This window comes from Cuculus canorus, chromosome 1 (assembly GCF_017976375.1).
Source record: "Cuculus canorus isolate bCucCan1 chromosome 1, bCucCan1.pri, whole genome shotgun sequence".
In the NCBI taxonomy this organism is placed as follows: Eukaryota; Metazoa; Chordata; class Aves; order Cuculiformes; family Cuculidae; genus Cuculus; species Cuculus canorus.
The window spans coordinates 138,285,066-138,306,035 of record NC_071401.1 but is presented as its reverse complement, the minus strand read 5'-3'; the positions used below and the strand labels follow the sequence as shown (position 1 = coordinate 138,306,035).

General features: G+C 38.1%; 1 protein-coding gene across 6 annotated transcripts in view; it reads left to right on the top strand.

Moving 5' to 3' along the window:
* Positions 1 to 17,602, top strand: part of LOC104065623 (solute carrier organic anion transporter family member 1C1) — a 61,205-nt gene extending 43,603 nt beyond the window's left edge. For 3 of the 6 annotated variants that reach the window (XM_054056253.1, XM_054056256.1, XM_054056255.1), the window contains exons 2-15: positions 1,812 to 1,966; positions 4,308 to 4,449; positions 4,538 to 4,670; positions 5,701 to 5,816; positions 6,612 to 6,758; positions 6,869 to 6,967; positions 7,526 to 7,771; positions 8,637 to 8,801; positions 9,326 to 9,521; positions 10,984 to 11,146; positions 12,516 to 12,700; positions 13,868 to 13,932; positions 15,315 to 15,432; positions 16,422 to 17,602. In XM_054056253.1, the coding sequence (XP_053912228.1) occupies positions 1,812 to 1,966; positions 4,308 to 4,449; positions 4,538 to 4,670; positions 5,701 to 5,816; positions 6,612 to 6,758; positions 6,869 to 6,967; positions 7,526 to 7,771; positions 8,637 to 8,801; positions 9,326 to 9,521; positions 10,984 to 11,146; positions 12,516 to 12,700; positions 13,868 to 13,932; positions 15,315 to 15,432; positions 16,422 to 16,638 (2,147 nt within the window). In that variant the 3' untranslated portion in view covers positions 16,639 to 17,602. Of the gene's footprint in view, positions 1 to 1,811; positions 1,967 to 3,825; positions 3,905 to 4,307; positions 4,450 to 4,537; positions 4,671 to 5,700; positions 5,817 to 6,611; positions 6,759 to 6,868; positions 6,968 to 7,525; positions 7,772 to 8,636; positions 8,802 to 9,325; positions 9,522 to 10,983; positions 11,147 to 12,515; positions 12,701 to 13,867; positions 13,933 to 15,314; positions 15,433 to 16,421 lie in introns of those variants that run through there. The other 3 variants (XM_009568122.2, XM_054056259.1, XM_054056258.1) reach the window with 3 other exon arrangements.
* The last annotated feature ends 3,368 nt before the right edge of the window (positions 17,603 to 20,970 follow it).

Genomic DNA, 20,970 nt, shown 5'->3' with positions numbered 1-20,970 from the left:
ATCATCCTTGAAGTGTCATAATCATAGGGAGAAGCTAATATCTTCAGATTACACGGGGACAGATAGATTTTGAAGAACCAGAAGCTGAAAAGAGTTTGTGTACTAAGTTTTTCTTAGAACAAAGAATCTCATTTCACAAGCACTTCTCCTAGTATTTATGCTATCTGTTTGAAAAGCCAAGGGGAAAGGAAAGATATTTTTCATGCACATATGTGTTCTGACCCAGACTTACAACACAGTCACAGAAGCAGTGGTATCCACGAGTGAAGAGTGAAGCAGGTATGAGCAGTGGGAAATGAAAGGAGTTGTTCATGCCAGCAATGCTACCTAAAGATTGAGCCAAAGAAACTCCTGAGTTGTTTAAATCTCTGTTTGTGTATTTGTCTAAAATATTCTTAACTATTAACCATCTTCCACCCAAGTGAAAGTGTTCTTCACCATGGTACATTAGAACAATTCCTGCCCTGACAAGTGTTACTCTGCCATATGCCCTGTAGCAAAGTAATTTGCAATTGCAGATGGACTTCATCCAACTTTTTTCAGCTCCATTCATGCATGGAAAAGCTTTCTTTGTATGGTTTACCCCCGCCTTCCATCCCCCTCTATTTTTCAGCCTTTTCTCAAATGAGGAGACTACTGTGAAAGGTGAAACAGACCAGTTCCTTTGAGTTATGATTTCCTATGAGTTCTGACCGGGGGTCATTAGTTTCAGTTATTCTATCTCCTCTGTGTGTCAAGATCTTCACATCTGAAGAGGGTTTGTTTCAAGTGACCATTTTTTTCCAAGGGGCTCTGCAGTGGCATCTGGATCTTCCTTCAGAAATCTGTTCTGTTTGTAGTTGGAGGTGCACAAATGGGCAAGTGTTTTCATTCTTTAAATAAACTTTGTGAATAGATATACAGACTTCTCTTACAGTTTTCACTGAAGTATTCTTTTTAATTACTTTCTTAACTCTCAGAAATAGAGTTTTAAAAAACTGAGAAAAGTGAAGCATTCTACTATTCATTGCAATAAGACCAAATTCAACTTAATCATGAAACAAGTCTTTCAACAATAAAAAATAATACATTATATAAAAGAAGGGGAAAGGTTTGTCCCCTATGTGTAGGACACAGTTCCCAGGGGAACTGGAGCAGTTCTGCTGAACTGCTGAGTTGCAGATGATTTCATGCATCAGAAGATACAGACTGCACTCTGCAAACAGGAGCGAATTAGGGATACCTGTATACTATTGCAAGAAGAAAAAACATATAACCTCCTTAGCTAAAATAATCAATTCTTTTGTTATTAAGAACTGTTTCCAGCAGCCAGTGTGAAGGAATAAGTTGGATGGCATGGAGTTGCTACAGAGATCTCAACAAAATGATGATTGAGTACTGAACTGTATGGCTTGCAAATTCAGAGCTTCACTAGGACTCCCTCATGCTTCAGCACCAATGTTTTGTTGATGCTTGTAATCTATTTTCGGACAGAAACTTTGTCTCTTACTCTTTTGTGGAAATTGCCTTTTTAGCATTGTCGCCCTAGACCGAAAAAAGGAGGGGTGGGGAAGCAGGGAGCCTCAGGGAGAGTGAAGAATATTGTACTTGGAAAGCAAGATGTCAAAACAAGATATTTCAAAATTTAAACAAATATACTCTTTGAGATACCCAAGCCATTGAGCAAAATCCTTTCAAACAAAAAGATTTGGTTTCAACATCTCAGCATTTTCCTGCAACTACTGTTTCAACAAAAAGGTCCTTAAGCATCTCTATTTGACATATTTGGCATATTTGCTTTTGTATTTACTATTGTTTTCTCTTGGATTCAGATCACTCAGTAAAAAAATCAACCATGACAGTGGAAACGGAATCCAGCAATGTTGATGATTCGAATCAGGAAGCAGAACCTGCCCAGTTTTTGGATGATGAAGCAAACAAAAATTTACCAGTCAAAAAGAACACTTCCTGTTGCACTGGCTTGAAGGTTTGGTGTCTTATCAATATCACCACAATTACTCTTGTCATAAGTTAAGCAATGTTGTTCAAGATACAACATGACATATTACTTCATTCCTGTTCCTCTAGTCCTTTCTGGAACTAGATACACATTAGATGTACAGGGAAGAGTTGGATTTTGTCTTTAGCCTAAAGAAAATAAAAGTTCCTGATTTAACGTATTTACTGTCAGGTTACTAATGAGTAGATCCCCTTTTTGGTCATCGGAGAGAGATAGCAACATGCAATGGAAGACTTGAAGCATCCTGAAATAGATAGCTACGATACACTGTTCTCTGGCGGTTGCTGTCACCACCCATTCATGTAGGGCCAAAATAGGATGAGTTAAACTGTATTCCAGGACTTTTATCTAATGCAGGGCTGTAGGTCAAACCATCCCCTAATTCACACAGGAATCCAACCTTTCAGGAGAACAGAAGAAGAATTGATGAAACAAAGCAAGCAAACTAAGGAGAATTTTGCTTTCATGTTACAGCCTTGTTTATTGGTTCTGGCTGAGTTGAAAGTACTACAAGGACAAGATTTCTTTTGACAGTGATGTGTTTGGATTTATGTTTTAACTATTTCTTCCATCAGCTTCATCTTAGGTTAAATTCCGTAGACTCAGTGGAGTTATAATCAGGGACATATTTCTCTCTATAAAAAGGTCTGTAAAAGAAAAATTAATGGAAAAATAGGTAAGTTCAAGCTTCTCAATCATCCAAAACAGCTTGGAGCAAGTATCAGGCAAAGGTTGTTGTATTTTTTGTTTTATATGACTCACATTTGCCACCCATATACAGCTGCAAAAATAGAATCTGATCTTCCTGGGAAACTAATAAGACTAACTTTGCCATCATGCATGAGGGTAATGTTGCACAATTGTGCATCTATGTCTCACTTTATGGCAATTAACATTTAATAGACACAATACCTTCGAGGTAATAAAAGACAAACTGTTATTCTCCCTCACCATTCTATTAAATGTGTAGTAGTTTGCTTGGACATTGCATTTTCAAACTCAAAATACCCAAGTATTTTTAGTTTGTTTTCTTGCTTATCAGCAGTTTACAATTTCAGCCAAAAACCCTGAGAGCACTGCTGATATAAGGCAAGAAATGTGGTTCTCTCAGATTTTTTGTCAATTCAGCTCAGGAAATAAAAAACATGACAGGACAAAGCCCACACTAGAGAAATTTTTCTCTTCATTCTCAGGCAAAAAGAAAATAATTATAACTAATTTCAAGCCTTTACCTGCAGGATTGGCTTCATTCTCTACAGTAGGTAGCATTGCAAAGTCTAAATCGATATTTAATTTTGTTTGCCTACCCAATGTTGTGCTGTATTAGAACATTAACCCAGTGAGCAATAGTCTGTTTGGTTTTAGACTATGTTGAAATTGTTGCATAATATTTAAACAAACTTAGTTTAACTTTTTATCAAATACATCTTTGCAAAATCCACAATGTGTGTTGGAGGAATAAACTATAAAATCAGAAAGAATATTAAGCTTTCCCTTATGAGGTATGTGGTATACAGGCAATATAACCATGATCCACACACACTTCAAGATATATTGTCTGAGACAGAGATGAACTCAATCAGTCTGTACCACCGTCCATACACTGAGATATCATAAAAACTTGCATAAAGCCTTTACTTTGATACTGCAGCTTTCTATATTTTTGAGTCAGAACCAGCTATAAACCAGCCTAAAATAAATAACCCATGGTCCAAACATAAAAAAACCTGAAGTTAAGATTAATTTTAGGTTGGACTAGTATCAGTAAATCTATCCTGAATAGGTATTTTACCATTTTACCTCTGCAATTTTTATATTTCTGCAATGTCTAGAAATCCCGCCATTTCAGCTGCCCAACGCGAGACCTCAGTTTATTGATAAATTTAACCTCAGGATGTTATAAAGGTAAGTACTCGCCAGTGAGTTGTTTGGCAAATTCTAAGTTTCATAGGATTTCTGTTTTGGAAAACCTCTGGCCAGCAATGCAGGGAAGATCAGGCTTTCTGATTATTAAAATAGCTGTTGCAAACCTGAACTATAAAGCAAGCACCTGCTCTTGGTGCAGCAACCTAGCACTAGCCATCTCCAGTAGGGAAAACTAGGGCAGGAGCAGACATTGCTGGAGACAATCTTGGCATTCTGTAGCATCAGGGTACATGAATATCCACACACAATATTGCCACAGCAATTTGAGTAACAAATGAATACTGTGATGAATGTTGTTCCGCACAGTTTTAAAGATACTTGGTCCCTCTGCAACCAATTTCCCTGCCTTTATCACCCATTTTCTGTCTTAATCTTTCCTCAGATGTTTCTCGCTGCTTTGTCATTCAGCTACTTGAGTAAAATGTTGGCTGGCACGATTATGAAAAGTTCCATCACTCAGATTGAGCGAAGGTTTGGCCTAACGTCATCTACTGTTGGTTTCATCGATGGGAGCTTTGAGATGGGTAATTGATATTCCATAACATGCAGAAAACTGTTCAGAGAAATATGAGGCACAGCACGTGGCACTAATTTTGGTTCATTACCTTCCAGGTAACTTGCTGGTGATTGCATTTGTAAGCTACTTTGGAGCTAAATTCCATAGGCCCAAAGTAATAGCTGCTGGATGCTTTACTATGGCTTTGGGTTGTTTTTTATCAGCAATGCCTCATTTCTTCATGGGATAGTAAGTACTTATCAAGATTAATTTAGGTAACCTAACATTGGAATTGGATATTGCTTCTGTTTTTTTGAATGAAACTTTGTGTATATTAAGTCTTAGATTTCCAAAGGTGTATAGAACCTCACTTCAGTGTGCAATGAATCATGCTTGACACACCCACCACTGTTCATTACATTTGGTTGGAAAAATATGGATCCTATGAAGTAAAAGTTCAGCTTCTCAAAAAAATACGAAATTATACTGCTTTAGTTTTCAGTCAGATGTTCAGAAAAGAGGCAAAGAAGGAAATGTTTCAAGCTGAAAAATAAGCCTGCCTGGTCTAACAGAGCCCGGCCAGTTCCTAGTAGCAGAATGTATGCTTTATCATGTTGTTCTGCTTAAGCTAATTGTACTTTGTACCACAACAGGGATCATACCTAGGAAAACAATCAGGCTAAAGCAGCTGAACAACTTCCAGCACCTGAGCTACTCACCTACCTGCCTTCAGCATTGCCCCGGTCCCTGTAAATACAGCTGAAGAGTGTCTTTTAGCCACTAACTTTATACACCCACTGTCATACAACAGCTCCTTCTAAAGCAAATACCAGTTGTCAGACAAACAAAACTCCTCTCCTCCCTCACCACCCCTAAGTACATATCTAAGATGAAAAGGGGGACTTACACACAATAAATTCTCCTTTTTCTCCTTGTCTGTGGAGTCAGCACTAGGACCTCACTCGGACCTGACTCTAAACTTTGACACTGAAAATTCGATCCAATCTGAGTTACTTTAAAAAGCCCTTTTGAATTTTTCAGCTTAAAATATTATGATTTCTGGACAGATGTTTCTAACTTTCATGTATTCTTCATTTTAGTGTTTTGGCTTTCCAAACTGTGCTTAAATAATCTTGTTTTTCACTCTTTCAGTGGCATTTTGTATTGATATCTAAACAACGATACTTTTCAGAGAAACAGCAGTTAAGTGGTTTTGCCCTGCTACACTAGTAATTCTCTAGTGAACACTTCTTCTAAACCTACTATTGTGTGTTTTCAGTTACAAGTATGAGACAGCATCACAAAGAGCTTCTTCAGCCAACTTAACTTCAAGCATAAATCCCTGTTCCCCACATCAAGATGTGCATGAATCCTTGTTGGAAGTCTCTCGATCAGGTAAGGAACTATAAGTGTAAGTACAAATACAGGAGTTAATGTTATTCTTGGTTGCAAGTGAAGTAAGAAATTGCCCCATGCAAGATGCTCGATTAGATTTCTTACTTCAGTTTCTACTTGTCTGGGAACATTACCAATGATTAAATGTGCTTTCTGCATCTCATTTGGAGAACAAATATCCAGCAAACAGAAGTTATAAGGATCCAGATCCCCAGCTTCCTGTGTTCACAGTTCCAAATAACAATAAAATCACTCTAACATTGAAGGAAGAGACTGTGTTTAGAGCTATTCAGTTACCCAGGATCTGAAGCTGGAAAAGTGGAGGAGTGTGATAAGACATGAGTTAACTGGAGAAAAAATTGAGATTTCTGTGATCTTGCTTACTATATGGAACACCGCTGTTTTACATGTTGCTTTGCAAAGGACATACACAGAGAAAGAGGCCAGCTGTGTCCCAGAAACCGTCTCAAACTTCTCTAAGAGATATGTTATATACCACATAATAGATTTATGACAATATCATTCTGCTATTTTTTTTACACAGGTGTTTTTTATGATGGGTGATGCTTATCTGTTTTTTAGAAACCACATACAATTGAGGTGGAGAAAAGTGTTATTAAAAGATTATTAAAAGATCTGGTGAGGTTGACAGCTTTATGTCAATCTTCCATAATAAAAATACTGTTAGTATCTTAAATAATTGACTGTATTAATTTCATGTGCTGAATTTCCAGTAATTTGTCACTCATACCCATTCAACTATTCTATTAAAAAGATGTAAACTCTCATCTGCAGACTGTGATAAGGAACCATCATCAAACATGTGGATATATATCTTACTGGGAAACATGTTACGTGGAATTGGTGAGACACCAATAGCACCATTGGGCATCTCTTATCTTGATGATTTTGCTAAAGAAGAGGATGTTCCTGTATATGTAGGTAATTTCAACGTGAAGTAAACACAGAGGTTTGTAGTATAAGAGGTCAATTGCACTCAGCAGAAGTAAGCATTAAGCCATTGAAATTTTATTGCTTCATTGTATTTTCAGCATGTTTGCACACAGTAGCCATGTTGGGCCCAATGTTTGGTTTCCTGTTGGGATCTTTATGTGCAAGACTGTATGTGGATATTGGATTTGTGGATTTAGGTAAGCAAAATGGAGGAAAAATGAATACGTGTTTGTAACAGGTTCCTTTACACAGTTGCATAAGGCTTTATTATATTAATTATATTATTATAATTCATATTTAACTTATATTTATTTCATTAACTCATGGTATACATTATTACAACTTTATTAGTTTACTGGAATATTTTAGGGTAAAGGCAGAATTAGACAGGGAATATATATGTATGCTTAATAGAAACCTACAAAATTCAGGTTAGCAGAAGATGATCTCAGTAGAAATGTATGAGCCCTAAAAGGACTCCATATTTAGGACCTATCTGCCACCTGTTTTAGTTTTCTCTGTTCAATAAGGACCTCTGTGTTGCCATGTATGCCACAAAATGGCAGGGGAGATGAAATGTAACACCATTCAGTGTATGATTCCTGATGCCTTCACTGCATGAACAATCTTGTTAGATGATTATCATTACCGCAGGAAGTCAATCATAATAAAAACGTAGCTATTTTAGCAGATAAAGGGTGTAAAGGTTCAACTTCTTCATTTAGGTAACTTGTATCTCTTTTCCTCAATTCTAGGAAGTATCACTATCACTCCACAGGATTCCCGCTGGGTGGGTGCATGGTGGCTTGGTTTTATAATAGGTGGTGTAGCCAGCTTGCTATCCGCTATTCCATTTTGCTTTCTGCCAAAGAGTCTCAAAAAGCCAGAGGAAGCCAATAATGACAAAACTTCATACAATCTCTTGGAAAACATGGGTGCCACAAGGAAGAAACCTACTCCTGCAAAACCTAAGCCAAGGAAGTGGTCAGAAACACTGAAAGGCAAGTGTTTTCACATGTTGTATAAATGTGAAAAGCTATAGGCACAACATGCAGCAAAATGTTTTGCCTCCCCTGTGCTTCAGCCTAAACAGTTAGCTATCCCCAGGAAAGGAGGGATCCACCAAAGATTTTTAGAAGTCAAAGACTTTTTTTCAAGGCTGTGATGTTCTGCATGCATCACCTACAATGCATCATCACCTGAGTGACACCTACCTCTAACTTTTTGTACTAGGAGAAACCAGTGGATAATTTGTTTCTCTATCAGGACCTAAAGAAAAAATTAGAAGGCTTCTTTTGCAATATGGAGAGCCAGATTATTCATCTGATCATCACACAGTTTATGGAGACTCTGAAGCACATTGTTACCTGAGGAAGATACAGCAGGCTTGAATAGCAGTGCTGGTTGTCCAATACTTAGGCTAAGAAAGGGGCGGAAAGAAAAGTGGTGGGAAGAGATGACTTTGCGTCATTAATCAAATTCTCCTGTCTTTGCTCATATCCCAGCGGAAGACATTGGGAGTCTCCACAGAAGCAGCTCTCACTTGGCCTTTAACCTGTGATAAAATTCACGTGAGCTGAAAAAAGTCTTTGCTGTGTGGACCCCTTTAGTCATGCACAGATCTCCCTAGAGGACCAAGGCCTTAACCCATACTTCTGTCTTCTTTTAAGATTGTCTTCCTGTATCCCAGCTCAGGTGTTTTTCAACAACCTCATTTTTCTTTCAGACACTTGCATGCAAAGGAAGATCAGTACAACTTGCACTCTAGACAGCTGGGAGAGAATTTTGCCTTAAGTTTTATAGATCATTCACCTGTAATTACATTATGCATCTTTCAAAGCCAATTCACATATCCCTTTCTTTCAGATTTCTATACCTCCCTGAAAAAAGTACTGGGTAATCGAATGTACTTCACATTTTTGTGTAGCTCACTGTTACAGTTCAATAGCTTTATTGGTTTCTTGACTTACAAACCAAAGTACATGGAACAGCAGTATGGACAAACCGCGTCTAAATCTAACTTTCTAATAGGTGAGTTACACTGTCCAACGACTGTTTATGTTATAAGCTGTGCATGGGGATAAGTTCTGCCATGTTTTTTCTAGGACTGGATTCTTTGCAGAACAGGCTGATGTAAATGGTAGTCTCTTCTGAACTTGAATTATATAAAGGCAGCATAAACCCTATAGTTTTAGCACCTATGGGATCAGAATAAAATGTTATTATGTTATGTTATGTTATGTCATGTCATGTCATGTTATGTTATGTTATAGAAAGATACCCCCCAAAATATGCAATGAATGTGGTGTGGGAGTTTTAATCCCTATAACGCCTGAGAAGTGCCTTGCAATGGAAGTGGGTTTTGAGGGTTAAACACTTCAAAAATGGCAGGGCCCATGAATATAGAACCCATCAACTAGGCTGAGCACAAAGCTGTCTAGTGTCATCACAACAGAACATAAAGCTGCCAGGGACATCAACTGCAGACAAACTTTGGTTCTTAAGCCCATTGTCACTCTTTTATTTTAATGTTCCCCTTCTATAATCTCTTTCAGGACTGACATCCTTACCTCCTGTAGGTATTGGAATTTTCCTAGGAGGGGTCATAATGAGAAAGTACAAAATGGGCATCATTGCAGCAACTAAGTTTGCAATTACCATGTCATTTTTGGCCTATGTCATCACTCTTTTGCACTTTTTTGTTGGTTGTGAGAACAATGTTGTAGCAGGAATGACAGTGTCCTATGAAGGGTAAGTATAAAAGGAAGAAGAGTATGTTTTTCTCCATGGCAATAATAGTCAAAAAAAGTCTAAAAGAGATGCATGCTTTTACAAGACTTAGGAGAAATTGGACACCACCATGTGACATGTCCTTGTCATAGTTCTGTTGATCAGCAGATTGTCAGCCTGTCAAAGCACAAACATGATTAAAGATTCATTATTAATACATTAGCAAAATTGTATCATTATTGATGTAGGTTATTTGGCTGTGTGCATGGTGGTACTGCTGTTTCACACAATGCTATATCTACATCAGAAGCAACTTTCTAGCGAAGTGTATTTAGTAAAACAGAGAAGCAAGTGTAACAGAGAGCATTGGTAGCATATCCTGCAAAGAGATGGAAAGACAGCAGCAAGCTAGACTCTCACCCTGCTCTGAACCAAAATAAATCCTATGCGTACTGAAGATGCTCTTTCCTCTCAGGAGATAACCAGGGTTTAAAAGTTACAGGCTGTTAGTTTTTCTTGGAATGAGTGAAGATGCCAGTACAAGGGATGCATGCTATGTTCTGGCTGTCCAAGAGGCTCAGCAACATATAAGCATATGGGTTGTCACTGCCTCATGTCCAGCTTGCTCAGAGTACCTCACAGCTAATGTGAACCTGTTTGCATGCCCCTGAAGACTTACCCACAGCTCAATAATTTGTCATTGCAGTTCATTTATCAAGACCTACTGGTTCACAGCTGAAAATGTGGTACTGGACAGGAAGGATGCCAAGGCTCTTTATATTTGTTGGAACATGAAGACTAATTGTTGTTTGTCCTGTACTCCGCAACATTTTCACTAAGAATGAAAATAGTGGAACAGGGAATATGCTTAGTAAGCACTGAGTTCAAAGTGATAGCAAGCACATAAGCTTAATTAACCTAGAAAGAAGATGATGAGGGAAAACTTCCCTCTTTGTTACAGATCCGAATACCCAAAGGACATCTCAAAGTAAAAGGGAATACTGCATCCTGTATAACCTCTAGGAAAAGTTAGTCTAACCTTTAAGAGAGGAGTATTTTTTACTATGGAGACCAGGAAATCTAGTTTATATCATTGGTGTATTTTACTGGTAGCTAAAGACCTACTCGACAAGGCTGTGTTAACTGTTGCTAACTCTGCATTCAGTTAGGGAGTAGTCCATCTGATCTCTCAGAGCATTTCATATTATCCTTTTTATATCTACACCTTCCAGCTAAAATCAGTAGCAACATCTTTACTTGTTTTAAAATTGTTTATAATCTAGCAATCACTTTAATATCTGTGCAAACAGGATGCAATCTCAAAAAAACAGATAACACTGTAGAGATTCAGCTATGAAAACATATGCCCTGGGCACATGAAGTGGTTTTCGGGACAGCAACACTGGCATACAGATAGGGCTACATTGACCTCAGAACTGAATTAAAAATTTCTTATGCTCTTGTACCTGTCTGAACTTCCCAGCAAAACCATTCCGTACCATGAAAATGCCATATTTTCTGACTGCAACTCTGACTGCAAATGTGCTTCCAATGTGTGGGATCCTGTATGTGGAGACAACGGATTAACATATGTTTCAGCATGTCTGGCTGGGTGCACAACTTCTGTGGGACATGGAAAGAATACAGTAAGACCCTACTTCAATTCTGAGGTGTTCTGCTAGGTTATTTTCCATGTAACATCAGGGATTTAGTAGCATAAGGCATTTAAGCAAGAGCCAAAGTTGCTTGGGATCTGTCGATAAAGTCTTTATGATTTCTGGATTCAAACAGCATAGAAGACATAGAGGTTTCTCTGAGTTACTGCACATTGAGCAAGAAGCCTTAGTTTCTTTTTTGTAGGTATTAATTTTCATCTTTTGTAGGTTGAATACAAGAGAGGAAAAAGAATAAATCTAAGTGGTGACATGTTGCCTGAAGGTTGTCAATGGCCTGTCTTTCATAAGCCTTACTTTAGTTGCCCTGAGATTTTAGCCAACAGTTGAAGTATGCTAAGGTAGTGTAGGATCTTCCCCAGTAGTGATTTTATTAATGCATAACTTGAGGGGAAATAGCTTGTTTCCTCCATGTGAGACTCTGGGATGCCAGGATACTGCTTAAATTTCTGATTGATTTCTGCTTGGCACAGAGTGCTGGGGATACTACACGGAGTTCCAGAGAGGAAGATCCAGTCCATGGACATAAGCCTTCTTTGGACTGTGTCATTCCCATGTTTTCTGAAGCCAGATGATCACTCCAGAAGACATGTGGTCTGGAGTTGTCTCTTACAATCAGACCTTCTTTTTCTTTGCAACAGAGTTTTCGTTGTAGCTACTTTCTCTGTGCTGTCTACAGTTATCTCTTGTCTACATCTCTCTTTCGGAGACAAAAGGCATTCTTTGCTTAAAATCTTAAGGTCTCTGCAGAGGTCAAGGTTTGTGGCTCACAATTCTCCTTACCTTGGCACATCCTCATGACCTTGAAGCTGTAGTTAAAAGTTATTGCTCCTAAGTTCTCTATATGCATGAGCTGTGTCTTGATAGGTAGCTGCTGTTTACAGCTGTGAGGTACCTCTGTTTGATCAGTATCATCAGAGAGGGACTTGTGATCCAGGTACTTTTTACAGTGATGAGTCATCTAACAGATTGTGTCACCTACTAGCAAAAGGCAGTCCTCCTTGAGCCTCACTTTTCCGCTTTGACTGTGTACTTTTTCCAGGTACACAAAGTCTGAGGCCAGTTTCAGAGGTCCTTCCTCTTCATGTACTTCCATCCTGCAGGTACTCCTGCAGGTACTTCCTTCTTCCAAAAAGGAGTGCCATGTCCACTGGCACAGAACATGCCTCTTGTATCTGAGCACTGTTTATAAGAATAGAAAGAACAAGCTGTTGCCCATTGCCTCAAGAAAATCAAGATAGGAATGGGATGCTTAAGAAGACTCCAGGCTCTGCCTCTGTCTGGAGGCAGAATTCTCCATCGCATGAGCAGTGTCCCACCAATTCTGCTTTGTGTCTTCCAGGTCTTCCATAACTGTAGCTGTCTTGAAGCCAGCAGTTCATGGACAGGAAATAGCTCTGCCATCTTGGGACAATGTCCAAAAAGTGAAGATTGTTCAAGAAATTTTATTTATTATACAGTAATACAAGTCATAAGTGGCTTTTGTTATGCATTGGGAGGCACCCCAGCATATATGATAATGTTTAGGTAAGTAAAACTGTGTACCAAAGGCTGAGGCTTTCCAATGAAGGGATCAAAACTATGTTTAGGTTTCTCTCTTTTCCTTAGGAAAAAGTACTCTCTTGCAGTATAACATGCTTTCTTTAATGACTTTTGTCATTTCCCATTTGTTTGTAGTGTTATCATCAAACCTCACTTTGCTACTGTCTGTAAATTGGTTCTAGCACGTTGCTTCCGACCTCCTCTTTCTCTGCTTGCATATTCTGGCTGTGTGGATTTTGATAATGCCATGCATTTGTCAGGATTTCTGGATGCAAGATTGCCCCAAAAGACTGTGTTTATCAGATGTCTGGAAGTTGAAGACATCTGAGGGCCCATTCTGAGGCACCAGTACTATGTCTGGAGATGCAGGAGTACCAGGAAATGCGTGTACAAATTAGCACACACTTTTCAGCAACCTGAAGAGAAAGCTTACTCAGTAGAAAAATTAATTAGTGGCAAAATTATTGGCAGCCTTAAGGGCACTGCATCATCCTAAATGAGTGTGGAAACTAGAATATGAACTCCGCTCCCTTCTTCATTTCTGTGAGATGTTCTTCTGAGTGTTGACCATGCTGATATTTATAAGGAGATGGATATATAATGGATTCAAGACCAAGGCCTATTTCTGATGCTTGAAAGAGGGTTCCCCATGAAACAGATGGGTACATTGCCGGATGGCTTTGTGTAGTTCAAGATATGGCATTGTACGAAGGAATGTCATTTAATAACAGAAAGATTCCACACTGATGGTGATACTTACGACACTTTTGTCTCAGGGCAATGTGGTATTTCCCATCAAGTGAGTAAGGTATACCCCATCAAGTGAAGAAAATGCATGCTAAGGAGTTAAGGCAGTTGGAGAGCCCATTTCAATAAGGCTAAGATAGACCATGATTAGGACTTTAAAATTTCACTTCTTTAATTGTTCTTTGTGAATGGACTTCCTGGAAGCTGTGTGATGGAAAATAATCGATTAATTCACATTTTTCAAACTACTTAACGCATTTTCAGTAGACATATGAAGCAGTCTCCTTCCAAAGCTTGACTTTCTGTCATTAGAAGTATTAAACTCAGGGTAATTAATGGCAGTTTAATAGGCAAGTCTAAGCACTAGGTAGGCAAATACTTCATACTTATTTCTCTTTCTTTCAGATGTGTTCAGCCAGAGCTTAAATCTCTAGCAGTTGGTCTATACACGCTCATTATGAGAGTACTAGGTAAGAGAAATCATTCTGGCCACCTGAGATGCTTGTATGACTTTAAATAGCACAGATGCAACCACCATTTATAAACCAGAAATATCCTTAAAATAGCTGTTAGATCCTGGCCTATTCCTGAAGACTCTGGTTTTTTTTTTTCTGAAGATCCAGTATTCAGTCAAGAGTTGTTGGGAAAGCAGCTAATACAACTCTGAAAATCTTTGACTTGCTGATTAGATGGTGTTGCAGTTTGGAAGCCCGGTGTTCCAAAATGGCAAGAGTTTCCAAGCAAAATTAAAATATGATCTTGAATTTCTAAACACTGTAAGGTTTCAAACCTATGAATCATCCAATGGCTCACTGAGACAAAATGCTGCAAGTAAGATAGAAACACATGCTCTAGTAGAACTTCATTCAAGAGTAGTAAAACTCTGCTTATAACAGCGTTTTCTCTATGTTGAAACTTCGTTTTCCTGGTAGATCACAGCTTAGATTTCAAGTCCCTTTAAGCATGCTGCAATGACCTTTTTTCCCTGGTTTTTTTTTTTGAGAGTTGCTAAAGAGATGGTTGAGTATGATGCCTAGGCAGTCAAGAAAACACCTCTCTCTTTCCTTCTGTTCTTTGTCAATAGAATAGGAATATCTGCATTTCAGAAATGTAGAGAAATATGGATGAAGAGTCAAGCCACATGGGTTTGCTACAAAGCCTGAAAAAGCAACCGCTGCGTAAAAAGCTCTACAGCTGGAGCTAGGCTGAGGCTCTACTCTTTACACTGAATTGTGATGGGACATCTTGAGATAGGAAGGCATATTCACACTTTGTCCTCTTCTGCTTTTCTTATCACAGCATGGAGGTGCAGAATTTCTCCCCCTGCTCTCAGGAGCCAAAGGGCTTCTTGGAGCTCTTGCAGGCATAGGAAATAAATAAAAACATTAAAAAAAAAAGAACTGCCCCATTCTGTGGGCTGCTACTTCAGCACATTGAGCCAGCATGCTCCTTTCATTGGAAGAATGGGTAAAGCTTCTGTCACTGATTCAAAAATTGTGGCCATTATCTTCTGTGACCTGGAGATATAAATGCACAGGCAGCTCTTCCCTGCAGGATCTTAGCATACACTGGAAGCCACCAGTGGGTCTCAGAGCCATGCTTGAGAAACCAACGTGCATGACTGAAGCCTGGCCAAACACATCAGACAACATTTCTGGAGACTGATGATCATCATTGCACACAGAGGGTGTCCCAGCTTATGGTTACTCTGATAAGGAAAGGAAAAACCTACCATGGTCCAATCCACTTATTGCCAGTATTGCTGCTTGTAACTTGCTACTAAGAAAATATAAAGCTGATTTCTAAAAAGATGTCTTTTCCTGTGATATTTTTCTTTCTTTTTTTCTTGCAGCTGGGATTCCAGCCCCGGTTTATTTCGGTGCACTGATTGACAAAACATGCTTAAAATGGGGAAGCACAAGCTGTGGGCAGCGAGGGGCTTGCAGGCTTTATGACTCCAATGCATACAGGTAAGGCAAATTAGGGCACAAAAAGCCTCATCCATTTTCTTTCTACAGATAGACATGCTTTGTTCTTTTATACTACAGTGTGGGGCTACATAACAAAATTTACAGTCAGACTAACTCTGAACTCAGATTTATGTCAGTCCAGAAAATTGAGAAATCTTAAGATCAAATGTTAAACTCTTAGTTTTTCAGTTCATTTTTATATTGTGCAAAAATAATTTAGTATCAACGACAGAGCCATTCTGGAGTGAATTATATATTTTTAATACCACTCGAGTAAATTTAAAAGACTCAAGGTTCTACGTTTTACTACCAAGATTAAAGTTACACCAATTTATTTGCAGGGAGTTTGTTAATACTGGCAAGACTGGTAACTTTGTGTATTAGTCACATCTGAAAGACCAATGCATTAAAGAAAATCATTCTGAGCTGATGAAGGTATTGGTTGAACACAAACCATATCAGTCCTCAGGAGGAATATTCCAGAGATTTTTCGGTTGAACATAAACCATATCAGTCCTCAGGAGGAATATTCCAGAGATTTTTCTGTTTCACCCAAACCTTGGGCACTTCTGATGTGTTTTTCATTTAAATAAAAAAGACCCCGCTCTGGCAATGTCAGTATATTTCTAGCCTTAAGAATTCTGAGGCCTTAAAGTTATTAAAAACCATTTAGAAACAGAGGAAGATGATGGAAGTTTTGCTTTGCAACTACCTCGATGATCCAGGACGTCTTTTCCAACCTAGTGATTCTGTGATCTCCATAAGCAAAAAGAATATTATTAATTATTTAACAGGTGTTCTTGCAAGCAAAAATGTCCAGTTTGTGGGATCATTCACATAGAATGAGTTTTAATGTTTTTCCTTAAATTGCTAAGTGGGTTTGGTATATATGTGTTCCTTGAAAGTTCCTTGAAATCACTAAAGTGATTTTCTTCACTCTCTTTGAAAACTTTAATGCCTGGCACTATCTTTTCTGCTCTACCCCACAGATACGTCTACCTTGGTTTGTCAGCAGTGCTAAGAGGTCCTTCCTACTTGATTTCAATCTTATTTTATATATTGATAAAGAAACACTATCAAAATAAGAACCTCAGGCCTGTAGAGAATGGAGGAAGGGAAGATGTTCCTATGAATAAAGAAGATCATTGCAAGATCAAAGAACGTTTGCCAGGTTCTTCTGATGCAGAGAATGAATCATGCATTTAGAAAGCCGTTTAGACCAGTGGCACATGAATCAGGACATCTTCTTTTAGAATCAACTTTTACAATGGTATTAATAAGTAAATAATAAATAATGACAGCATTCAGAAAGCAAAACTAACAGCAAACCTGTGATCAACAACAATAAAAACTAACATACAAGTATGGAAGTGCCTCACCTGTACCTGGTTACCAATAACAGGTAGAACAACCTCCATGAGCTGAACTAAATTCTCAACACATAAAGAAACTCTTCCCTTGGCATTTCCAATAGAGTTAGTCTGCAATTTTTAGTGGGGTCAAAGATGACTGCTGGTAGTACAGCCACACGACAAAGGCCCACAAAATATGATACTGATCCTGTATATAGAGCCACGTAATCAAAACAATTCAACCTTATCTAAATTTAGCATTGCAACAATTTCCTATTGCAAAACCGACAAAAGCAGTTTTTCCAAGAAGCTTTTTATCTTAGCTCAGGAGAAAATTTTATGCCTGCTTAAAACTACAAAGAGGTTGCCATAAAGGAAATAATTGCTTTAAAAATAATTGTCAGAGTTGTGACATCTTTAAAAAAAAAATTAGTTAAGTGGTTATGAAACACAGGACATATTCTGAATTTTGTAATGATGTTTTCTAAGCAAAGCCCATCCAATGTAATGTGGCGACTTTATTGCTATGCCATGTGCTGTCCGGCAGAGGTCACTCAAACAATAACATTATCCCCATGGCCGCTGCAGCTGATCAATATATTGTCAGGTAAGCGTCTTTATCATTCTGAGAGAAGTTCATCATCAGGCGGGCAAAACACTCATCTGTGTTTCAATGCACCTTATAACTTTCTCAGCTCGAGCCTTTAGCTCATACGTCCAATGCTGGTTTTGTGTATGTGTTGGTTTGTGTTCATCCTGTTCGAATCACTTGGAAGTTTGGCATTAAATAAAACAATATTCACTTGCATACTAATTCAGAATAGCGATTGAATTCTCTGTTTGATTCTTCAAAATAGGTGCTCAAGGCTCAATGGGATATGGTTAATAGACACGTTAGATTAAAATGATGGGTTGTTCTGAAATAAGCGGTGTCTGCCACAACAGTCACTTAGGAGCGTTTGCAGCAGCTGAAGGGAAAAGAATGGGAGGTTTTTCCCAAATTATGTGGTGTTTGCTGGAAGCAGAGATTCTCCATCTAGCTAAACTTATATGACTTTTTGCTTGCTCTAGTCTTGCAATTGCATTTGCGAATGTTTTGACATATCCAGATACAGCTGTAAGAATGAACTGTGGGACAAAAATGAACGAACCACCTTATCTAAGTACTGAACTCAGGAGTGAGTTTTGGCAGGGAAAATAATTGCAACTGTCTAGATCTGCTTGTCTTTCATCTGCTTTGCCTAGGTGATATATTATTAACATAACTAGGTGCATTTATAATTTCCTGTGCTCACTTTGAAGCCAGAGTGAGATAGGGTGAGATATTTTTAATCTGAAATTTGTAACCTCTGAAAACATCTCTTATGTGACAAAATATACCAGTCTATATTGAAAACAAGAGCTAATTCCAGCTGACACATTATGAGAACTATGCGTAAGAAAACAACAACACCAGAGAAAAAGGTGTTATGGCCTGCAGCAGTTTTAGGAAGCTTTTATTCCAGTCGCATGAGGTCAAGGACGTGTCAATAAACTGGCCTCTTTGGATTCAGAGAGGAAGGCTAGCACAGGAACGTCCTAAACTGTTTATCAAAGGTTTTTCCCCATTTTCTTGTAGAAAAATATATCTCCAGCCACAATCAGGGTGCAAAGCCTAGCTGCCTTTGGGTAGCTCAACACCTGCAAGAGAAAAAGAGATAGAGCAAAAGATTTTGATTTGTTGCCAGTCTTGAAAAAATTGTAGTCTTCTCTCCCTCATTAAAAAAAGTGTCATTGTAGATCATGAATCCATGGTGGAAGTAGAGCAAATGGGACAAATTATTTTATCTTGTAGTAGAACTCTGTAAATAATGTTTGTGCTGCTGTCTTGTCCTGAGAGCCCTTCCTGCATAAGAAGCACTGTGCACACATGTGCACACACATATTCATTAACACGCAAACAGATGGCGAACGCTTCTGCACACACATGCACGGAATGCACAGAATCTCTACTGCAAGACGTATGCATTTGAGGAAGCCCAATATATATATATTGTCAAGCAGGAGATCAGCAAGAAATGATGAGTGCTACCAAGTATGTTCAGGACTGATTTGAAGAAGAATAGAGAGAGGATTTTGATCATTTTTATGATTCTGGGAGGAAATCTTAGATATTTTTCCATTGCTGTTTCTGAGGGGAGAACAATTACTTGGTGGAGAGGTGTGCATGAACATGTTTCATCAATAATCAATCACTGCAGCCACACGTTTTGCACATTGAGTAAGTAAACTTAAATACCTTCATTTACCCGTTTTATCCCTTGCTATAAATATGCCCATAGCTTCCTTGGCTTAACTCTTTGGATGAGCAGGTGAGTATTATTCAGGTGCCTCCCTTTACATACTGAAATTGTGAAATTTAGAGGCAACGCCTCTAAACGCAGAGAGGTAGAGTTTACAGTTCACAAAAATTGAAGTTGTTGCAGCAACTGTGTGTGTGTGGAGGGCCTGGTTTCTTTCTGTGAAGTGTGGGGTTTTTTTCCTAGATAGCTGGGGTTTCTTGTCAAACAGTGTGAAGAAAAAGGTTTTACCTTTCACACTTAAAATGCTTCAGCCTGGCCCCTATTTGTATTGCTGGTTTGGCCCAAGGCAGGCCAGGTGAGACCTCTGCAGAGACAGCCCTCAGCAGCAGTAGAAGAAAAAAGGAAAGCAAAAGAAAAAAAAAAAAAAGCTTTTTCTTATCTTGCTACTTACTATATTGAATAATAGTCAATATATGTTTTATACATTATTAAATATAATATATAAAATTATATCCTTTATATTATTATTCAATATATTCTATATTGAAGTAACTATATGGAGTCTTTCCTTCTTATTAAAAAGTACCTGGTGTCCAAAACAAATACCAAAATACCTTTGGAGGTAAGTGTGCTTTGCTTAAGATGCTTTTAGGTGAGCGTCTACATTCCAAGACAAAGCTGACACATGTAAAATAAGTGATTTTCCTAGTCTGTACATTGTGCCATGAGCTTTTATGTCTGAATTGATGCAAAGCGTGAGAAAGGCTTATTTGGCTTTTATATGATACACACTACCCAATGGATGTTATCCTAGTTTTATCACAGAGCAGGATCTATAGGCAAATAAAATCATCACAGATGTATAAATACAACACAATACAAATGACACAGAACACAAAGACAGTAACTTCATCTGTCAGTTTTATATTGGAGACAGGTTATCTGCTGGTGCAAATCTATCCAGTGTGAATAACTTCATTTACATGTCCAAGCTGGCAAGTGGCTTATTAGTGCTTAACAGTGGTAAAAATAAGTTCTTTTCTTTTATTTCAGGATTTATAAAATTGATTTCTTGGCAAAATTGCCATCTGCCAGGCATTTTATCCATAGCAACGCATCATCAGATAATGACTTTAGTTTTAAACAGATTTTTTAATCAGATAGTGACTTTAGTTTATTTTCCTAATAAAATTCTTGGAATTTAAATGATACCATTGATTTAATCATAGAATCATAGAATCACTAGGTTGGAAGGTACCCACTGGGTCATCGTATTCTGGACTAATGTGAAAACACAAGGGACACTCCATGGGATTGTGCAAGCCCACAGTGTGTGCCCTGTTGGATTGGTGTCTCAGACTTGACTAGGGATGGACCACAGATGTGTTCTATTCACTTCAAGGGTAAATGTCTCCTATGCAGTCAGACTTCTCAAGACTTTCAAAACATGAATGTCAAATTGTTTCCTACATTCCTCTGGAATCTTAACAGTCACTCATTATTTTTGAAAGATACTTGCTAGTGGTCAGTAATAGCACTAATTGGTTTTCTTAGTGCACCTTCTCATGCATTTCTCCTGGAATTCCTTAATTACTCACACACTAAGTGCCTGCAAGTATTTACTTGTAAAAGCTCCTTAGTTTCCAATTATTCATACTAGCTTTTTTCCTTCTTCTAGAAAACAGATTTTGAAAGATTTCAATAGCTGATTCATTTCTGAATCATCATTAATTTCAGCCCACTTGTCTTTTTTTAATCTTCATTTTAATACATGGGATTTAAAGTTATTTGTTTTTTTTTTTTTCATTGACTTCAGGAATGCATTGAGTTGGTTGAAAAAGAATCATTACACAGGGTAAGAAATGTTTTTGCCATCCAGGTCTCCTAACTGCTCTTATTCCAGC